Source organism: Platichthys flesus, chromosome 19 (genome assembly GCF_949316205.1).
Source record: "Platichthys flesus chromosome 19, fPlaFle2.1, whole genome shotgun sequence".
NCBI lineage: Eukaryota > Metazoa > Chordata > Actinopteri > Pleuronectiformes > Pleuronectidae > Platichthys > Platichthys flesus.
Window position 1 is genome coordinate 6,992,870 of NC_084963.1, and position 9,352 is coordinate 7,002,221.

Genomic DNA, 9,352 nt, shown 5'->3' on the forward strand with positions numbered 1-9,352 from the left:
TGTCAAATATACTTGTGAGTGATGTTCACATGAGCTTTAGGGGGATGTTACATCTGTAATGTTTCGCAATTATGATTCATTTCAACAGACACGGGTGTTAAAAGAGGGGACTATTTTTAACTGTTACACTTTCACCTTAATAAAAGGCATTTACTTACAATTTGGAGACTGTTGATAACATACATAGTTACACTCAGATGATAAATTCCACAAAAACTAATGTTACAACCACGATGTATCCGTATTTGTTCAGTTTCCTTCATGTGATTAGGGTTATTACAAATACATAAATACTGTTTGTGGTGGTACCTTATTTTATGTTGTCAATAGACAAGGCATATTATACTAGGAGCTGAAGCAGTTTATTTCACACGTTTTGGTCCAGCATTGCTGCTTTTCTTCAGAGAAATAACTGATAATCATAAAGTCTACATGCGTGCATACCCTTATCCAAACCCCATTTAGATAAGCTCCAATGTCCAAACAAAACAAGTCCTTTCAAAGTTGTGTCTCAGGAACATTTAAAGATGTGTGAGAGAGGCAAGGGAAATGCAGATGCCTCTATAAGGGCTCACTGGACTATTTGAGGAGTATACAAATTAGCTATATGTTCGCTTTGTGTTGAGATTGGGCCTCTTTTGTCATCGCCACTATGGAAATATTTATATTGTATATGTTTTCACAGCTAAGTCATGGAGAAGCACTGGGGGTATTCTACGTCACTTAAATAAATACTTTCTAGAACATTAATTCTCCATCAGGGATCCATTAGCCTAAACCTTATGGTCTTTGTCTCCAGATTTGAAACCACTTTAACACCGGAGAGATTTTGGAATAATGGTTTTGACAGCGGTCTGCATCATCATCAAATGAGAGAATATCTTGTGGTAGAATATTCATGCCTCTGGCATTCTGAGACTTGGAGAATCGCTTACAAGGAAGGGACAAAGTGTTGAGGCGCAAGGTGAAGCGTCATCTTGCTGAGATACTTCGCCTTGGTTTTAGTTTCTCACCAATCAATTTATTCTTGAAAAACAAAATGCCGGACAAAAGTCATATAATATATACATTTGTCTTTTGTTAAAGTCTTATATTAATTGTCCAAAGCAGATGGCATCTCTTGAATATTAGATCTGCCTGCTGTACAGATACCATTGTCACCGCATCATGCTCACTGACGATAATCAGATCTCTGTCTCAAGGAGGAAGTTCAGGTCAATAAAGTTTCTCCAATCACATCTTTAGTCCACATCCAAACTCCTACCAAAAAAGTTCTTCTGCTCCTTTTCTTTGTTTTCATCCCTATGCCTCCCTCCCCTCGGTGTTTGGAAACCATTCTCACCACTGTATTTTCATTTATATTGTCAGTCCTCCAGCTCCAGACCAAAGTGGCTGTAGAGATCTCGTGTGGTGGTCCCCCTCAGATCAGCTGCAAGACACAGAAAAGTGGGGGTAAGGTCCCGGTCTGCAGATAACTTCCTCTGGTCCTTCTTTCATACAAACCTCAAAACACTGAACGGACCACAGTCAGATCATAGCACTGAACAACTGAATCTGTTTACCTTGTTCATTTATACTGTGCATATGTACAAGGTTTTTAATTTAGGTTTTCTTTCAGATTTATTATTATTCTATTTGTTTTAATTCATTTGATGAAATTTCAGCTTACTGAAATTGAATACTACTTGCCAATTGTAAGAATCTAGAAGTGTCAAACTATCCTTTCCAGCAACTAGAAAGTGAGAAACATTTCTAAAAATGGAAATGAAGACTTCCTCTATATATGAAAAAAAGGCTGCATCACTACATGCACAAAATGTAACATTTTATCACCCACAGTTGATAAATTTAGTTTATTTTTCATTTCACAATTACATATACTAACCTTGAGGGCAATCTTTATGTTATATAAATGGCTCTAAACTTGTTAAAAACTAATAATTTACATAATGGCAAAGCAAAAAAGGAGAGTTCTAAGTGATAATGACCTTAACCCTGACAGACAGACGAACATGGTGACAGACAAAGGGACAGTTGTCTTTAGAGGGTACTGCAGGGCATCTCCACTTGTCCCATCTCACTCCACAGCCAGCCCACTGATCTCCTCCCTCTCAGCATAGCAGCATACAGTACAACAGAAACTCAGTGTTTAAGTGAAGGCGCTTTGTGGAAGAGTGTGTCTGTGATTGAGAGAAAGAGAGAGGGGGGAGCAGAAAGAGGAGAGCAAAAAAGGGGGGAAAGAGGGGATGGTAACATGTGTTTGCATTTAAAGGCGTGTGCATGCATTAGTGTATGCACGCGTCGATGTGACAGAGAGATCGTAATTGTGTGTGTGTGTGCGTGCGTGTAAGTGATGTTAAAAGACTGTCATTGTGTCAGAGGGGAAACGCCATCTCCATTCACTAAGAGGTCATTATCATCCTGACTCTCCACTGTACTAGAGATAATTTAAAGAGACAACTTTTAACTCACAATATCATTTTAGATTAATGGTTTATTTCTGCATAGGTTACTGCAGAAGTGGAAAATAAGTGAAATTAGAGAACGAAAGGTAAAATTGTGTGTGTCCAGACTTTACTATATACTATTCACACAAGCACATGAATGTTAAAGTAGGTAAAAAGTATTGTTTGTTATGAACCATGCACAGCTCATGATGCGACTTGGGTGTGATTCACAACCACTTCCCCTTAACAGTGTGAAAAACTCAACATTTCATGCAGTTGCAGCACGTGTTCACAAATAGACTTGAACGGGACTCAGACTCATAAGACTCATTCCGGCATTGCAACCTATTGGCTCATAATGGGGAGACCCCACTGTACATTCATCCCTATCCGACAGACTCACACAGTACGATGCAGTGTCAGAGGTGATGGTAAAAGTTGTGGGGGAGAGGCTGCGATGTCAACACAACATTTGATCTCATTGATAGGTTAAATAATGGGTTCATTGCACAACCCAGATGGCCAAAATAAGAGATACAACAGCCAATTAAAAAGTCTTAATCTAATAGAATATTAAATAGTCTAGAGGCAGTCCAATTAAATACTGATTACACAATGTCTTTATGTAATTAATTAAAGATTAATTAATAATACATTTATTTTGAAAGACTTGGCCTTCGTACAGACACACTGTGCTGTTGCCATCTAGTGGCTGAATGTAGAACATCTTTAAAATCAATGTAATCGAGCCAAGAATATACATTTTAGTTCACATTTTTCCTAGATGTAATAGCTGCTATACCTAATCCTGAAAACAATAATATTTGTATAGGTTCAATACACCATCATCTTTTAGATTCAGACAATAATGTCGTTTTTTTAAGGATGCGATCACACGTTTGTCCAGTTTGTTTTCTCACGACTTAATTACACCAGGAAAAAGACACATTGTTGTATGTGTCATCCAGTCTGTTCAGGGTTCACACTGACTGATGATAAATGAGCCAAGAAGTGTAAACTCATATGAGTCACATAGAGAAGACAGACAGCTCACTCAGCAGACAGTTTGGGTTTGATGAAGTATTGTGACAGGTTTTGTTTGGTGTGAGGTGCTTAATCACAAGTCATAACTGCAACTGAACTTAATCCGTAAAGGCTACAAAATGGCTATGGACTGTACAATGTGCAAGCCCAGACTATAGGTGCCTTAAAATGCCACTACAAGCTAGAGAATAGGAAAGTGGATAGGAAAGATGTTCTGTCTATAGGAGCAGTGTTCATACCAATACGACCCAGGAGTGATTGTCCAATGTCTTTGATGTCATTGTATTCATGCAGCATATCAATATGATGTTCCAGCTCCTCTACGATGCATCCCCTGCAGTAACACACACACAAAAAAGCAGATCTTTGCAGTTATTATTACAAAGGCACACAAACTTAACATTTGAAAAGAAGCAAATCAGATAAATGTTGGCCAAACACTGGACCAAAAAAGATCTGTTTATGGGTATTTCATGATATTACTTCTGAGGATCATCACTGTCCCATGTACTCTAATACGACACCGAACCATCAACAATCAACACTACATTCTTAACCTCAACACTATTTAAGTTGCTCTACAAAAACAGAAATACAAGACAAACACACGCACAGCTGTACTCACTCAGCCTCCAGCTGTGCTATCTCTGCATCCAGCTGATCTCTCCTCTGCTCTAGCTCGACCACCTCCTCTGCAAGAGTAACTTTGGCCCTCTCAGTTACTTGAATCTGTGCAAAACAGGCGACCATGGTAGGGGAATGCACATGTGGCACTAAATATTGGATTTATCTGCGTGTGTGTGTTTTAGACAGAGAGGGGGTTTACTTACTGGTGATTTGAAGTTGGAGTGCACCCTCTTAAATCTGGAAAATGGCGTTCTATGGAAAGACAGAAGGAGCGATTGTTATAGGAACGATATTTTTCATGGCCAAGGGCATTAAAACTCCTTATCGACAGAAAAAACAAACAGTACAACTCTTATTTGACACTGTTAAGCACTTTAAGAGTATTTTTAGACGTTTTAGTGATCAGGTGCAGTATGTATGTATGGTTATGGAATACATTTATTTATGTTGTGCACACTGGATTGAGTGCATTGTCTTTTATTCGGTTGTCTAAGCATCACTGGAGCAATTTTGATGTATTCAGCTGATAAAATGACAACAAAGTCTTTCTGCTCTATTCTAGAATAACAGAATAAATTGGTGATTGGTGGTCACATGCTCTATTACTCAGATTCAGAAACAACTCTTCGAAATAGCATTATCAGTTTGCAAAAGAAAATGACAACTGATTTACAGCCAATAAACCCACACATCCGTTTCTCAGATATGGCTGATAATTACAAAACAAAGGATGACTCAGAACAGTGGCCTCAGATGGTTTTTGTCATGGTGTCAAAATAAAAATCGACTTCACTTTGAGACACATGCAAATTTACATTACAAATGAATCAAACTGCTTCGCTGAAAGTTCTTTTGTACAATAACCTTTGAACTACTTCATGTCAAACATAAAACTTTTCCCAATTACTATCCAGTAGCTTTAATGTAACTAGGCGTTAGCTCTGACGTTAGCTAGCTAGCTAACTGTCACAACATTTACACATACCCACATGCGCCACACAAATAGTCTGCTAGCTCAACAAGCTAACAACAGAGCTAACGCTAGGTGTTATATTACCGCTTGTTAGCTGCTTTCTTCACGTCGCTCTGCCCCAGCGGTGAGCCCGAACACGTATCTTCCCCGCGGCTAGTTTCAGTCGGCTGCTCGGAGTTCATGCTGTGTTATGGTGGATTTTAACGCAATAGAAGAGCAGCGTGTGAAGAGCAGGAAGTTTGGAGTTCGCGGCTGACGGCTAACAGACTGACTCTGCAACGTGATTGGTTCTTGAGACCGAGAGGCGGGACTGTGAGTGGTTTGGGCTATGGGTTTTGGTACCCTGGTAATAACGTTGCGACAATGGCGTAGAAGTAGTTCAAGGGGGACACTCAAATAGTTGCACATAAAAGCTAAATAATAAGCTTTATTAAATTAAAATATTCTTTTTGTTTTCCGTATGAGTTAAAGATAATAACTCAAACTTTAATAGAAATAGCAGTTGACGTGAAATTAATTTGATACCACTGTGCTGGGTGATACAAGAATATGCACACATGATTTAAATCATTTATAAAAATCACTCCATCAGTGAGTGATTGTAGAAAATAAATTACATACAAATGAATTGCTGACAAACTAATTATTGTCTTATCAGGGCCCGAGCACTAACAGGCACTGACAGACAGCCCTATTAAAATTGTAATTATTATTATAATTTTCAGGCAAATTAATTGGCTTTTTGAAATTTTGGTAACATGCTCAAATTCTTACCAGAATTTGCAGAAATCTTGAACGCATTCACATTGGCCGGTCTTCACAAAAGTCGATACACAGGTGTATCATGACCAGAAAAAAGTCTACAGGGGCAATTTGTCCATCTTCTTCCTGTGCTTAGTTTCTCATGGGAATGAAAAATTGATTTATTACCTCCTATAGTCTGTAACTCACACATGTGCAGTGCAGATAAAGAGGTAACTACTGTGGCATAGATCCATATTATGGACCTGTATCTAATGTATATGTATATGTATATGTTATTATGTCTATATTCTGGTTTAAATGTTGTTTATAACAGGAGTTGCTATGTGGGGCAGATCCCATTCTAGCAGGTGTACACATGTGATTGTTTCATTCTCATTTCATAAAACGTGACACTTACAGATCTTGGAAAATTTATATAGGGGCCGAGCACCGAAATTGGTGGTAGGCCCTATTGAATTTGTAAGGATTTTTTATTATTCTATTTACAGTCCAAACCTACAACAAAAATATTCAGAACTCAGACACAAGAGAAAAGAAAATCCTCTTACAAGAAAATGTTACTTTTGCACTGTTTTTAATCTATCCATTATCGATTATCAGAATAGCTCCACACTGTCTTTCTTATGATCAACCTGGAAGTTTCAGTTCCACTAAATTCATCAACCAGCTTCTGTTCTGTACTGCCTGATAAGAACACCTACCCCGCTTACTGACCACCAGATGGTGTCAAAGCACTGCTGAAATGGACTCTCTCATTTCTCTGCTCATCTCATCTCCTGCTTGATTCCCACTCACGTCAATTACACCCAGACTCTCTCCTTTTCACCCTCTGTCTGAAGCATCCCACACACTTCTTGACTGAGAGGAATATTGCATAATCAGAGAGTGATGCCGTGGCACATATGCAGGCGCGGTAATCTAAACGGAGGCCACTGAGGACTGCTCACCAACCAGGCTGCCTCTCAGACCGATCCAAAGCCACCAGTGCTCTAAATCTAAATCGGTGGTGGATTAGCAAAGTAAAAGGTCACGTTCAAACCACAAACACACACACAGACACAGACACACTTGCAACAACACACACGATTTCCCACTGCATACACTCTTTCCTGTATGGTTCACTGGGAAAGTACCAATGGAAGAGGAATAAAGCAAGATTTAGCTCTCAAACCGGAGAGAAAGAGAGAGAGAGAGAGAGAGAGAGAGAGAGAGAGAGAGAGAGAGCAAGAGCGACAGGGTTTATGGAGACAAGAAGAGGGTGAGAAAAGAGAGAGGAAGGCAGACGGAGTATGTATCCAGAGGAGTTGATGTTGGGGGTGTGTGGAGGACATAAAATTGAGTCCATTCTTCCTTTATGTCCTCAGAAGTCATTGCTTATTTATCAGTTGTTATAAGGAGACAGAGAGGGTGGGGAATGAAAAATTCAGACAGGAGGCATGGCCTTTCCTCCTTTTAGAAATTGAAAGATTACACACACCGGGCGATAACAACCCCTGCATGCAACTGTGTGTGTGTGAGATGTGGAAACATCTTTCCTTATCTCCGACACAGCAATAAGAGTGTACTCTGAGTGGGTGCCATATGATATTTGTAAATTAAAGACACCAAATCGTGTTTAATTTTGCCAAAGAATTCTGCAATAATTTTCACAAAACTTGGTGGAAGGATGGGACATGAACCAAGATAGAACACACTACATTTATGCACATATCCTTTTCCCACTTTTTTTCTCAAACCATTTTCTTTAACATTGCAAGATACATTTTCGTTTTTTTTTTTCAGAAACCTCCCAGATCTGGATCTTGATTTTAAAAGAACAGGCACATCTAGGTTACTGATATCTCTGAGTCAGTTCATAAGGACTGTTGGGTCTTGGTGCTAATATATACCAGTGCCATTCAAGTTTTAAATGTATGATAACTGCATGGGGTTCAGTTGCAATTTTTATTTTCTTAGTAACTAAGACTGCATTGAGTCATACATTCACATTTGTATTTTGAATAACCAACATAAAGAAACACAAAACACAACGTTAGTTTGACTTTCTACTTTTCTTTGAGGAAAGGTCGTGAGATGCAGTTGTAATCTCTGTAATATGAGTCGACCTGGACTGATATTACTGTTTCTAATATTAAGGATTAATGTGAAACTCAACCATTTTTTTGTTCCTTGGACTTGTGACATAGCTGAGACAATTTCAACAAGGCCTTTATCAATAGAATGAGTGTGAGGGAAAGCTGAGCATCATGAGTGGAAGGAACAGGACAGGAGGCTGAAGCAGCAGGACAACAAGAGGAGATGAGGACACGGGGTAGGGAAGCTTGGGTTTGTGATATTAGTTGGAAAGCCCCCTATCTGTCGTGTCCATAATTCATGGAGTCCCAGCCACTCATCTGTGGTGCATCTAAATTCCACTGCTGGGGAATTATGGGCAGGAACCATAAAACAGACAGACACACACACCCACACACACACAACACACACAAAATACTAGAGAGTAAGGGAAGCTGCAGAAGATGAAGGGATAGAGAGAGAGAGAGAGAGAGAGAGGCCATAAGAGCTGCAGTGGACCGACAGCGAGAGAGTGAGTGCAGGGCTACAGAGTTAGGGCTCGACAATTCAAAGCATGTCATAAAACATCGATACACCTCTAAAGGCCGCACGACGAGCTCTGCGTACGCTGGAGACGATTATGCCTCTAAATAATTCATTTAGCTCTCAGTGCTCATTCATACAAACACAGTGCTTACAAATACAAGGCAAACAAATCTAGCAAACAAATACAAGGATTATCAACCTCACACATCACCAAGAAAACAACGCGGTCAAATGTGGACAATGTCAGTCAGGACGAAAGGATGCTGCTACATACCTCCCACGTTTTCACCTTTTATTTTTGTTATATTTTATTTTGCAGTGTCATTGAGATTTTTGATCTCTTGAGAATAGGAGACATTTACAATCAGCAGCAAGTCAAATCATGACTAACATCAAGATATATTTATAATCACCAAGTGGAATGTAAGACTGCAGCTGAAGGATTGCAACTCAAGAATGAGCTTGATACCTATACCCAATTCTGCCAATACTAGTGAAAGCGTTGGAGATATTTAAGCTGATGTAGTTACTGGATCCTGTTACTGTAGTAATATTTAATTGAAAATAGAGAAGGGAGATCGTTTGGAAGCTTCAACAGTAGAACTTTATAAATGAATAACACAGTTTCTTCTTGACTTGGAGATTAAATCAGATTGTCCATCCGAGGGGATGATACAGAGAACAATGATGGGTACAAAATTTGTGTTGTTTTGTTGATTCATAGTGATACACAGGGTTTTACTGGTGAAGTGTTGATGGGGCAGCATGACAGATGGATTCACAGTTGGCAGGACACAAAGATTCTTTAATCTAGCACAAAAAATTGAATTTAAATGTTCCAGGCAAATGTGGAATATGAATTATGAAAGATAGGAGAGGCGGTGGTCTAGTGGCAGAA

General features: G+C 39.2%; 1 protein-coding gene across 2 annotated transcripts; it reads right to left on the reverse strand.

The window, feature by feature from the left end:
• Positions 1-346: 346 nt before the first annotated feature.
• Positions 347-5,365, reverse strand: swi5 (SWI5 homologous recombination repair protein). Of its 2 annotated transcripts, none has more exons than XM_062412205.1 (5): positions 5,176-5,365; positions 4,322-4,355; positions 4,117-4,220; positions 3,731-3,825; positions 347-1,429 (listed from the first exon to the last, which is right to left on the reverse strand). In XM_062412205.1, the coding sequence occupies exons 1-5, from the start codon at positions 5,271-5,273 to the stop codon at positions 1,365-1,367; spliced, it is 396 nt and encodes a 131-aa protein (XP_062268189.1). In that variant the 5' UTR covers positions 5,274-5,365; the 3' UTR covers positions 347-1,364. The 2 variants fall into 2 exon arrangements, with proteins under 2 accessions (XP_062268189.1, XP_062268188.1); XM_062412204.1 differs by having other exon boundaries at positions 4,322-4,370.
• Positions 5,366-9,352: the final 3,987 nt, after the last annotated feature.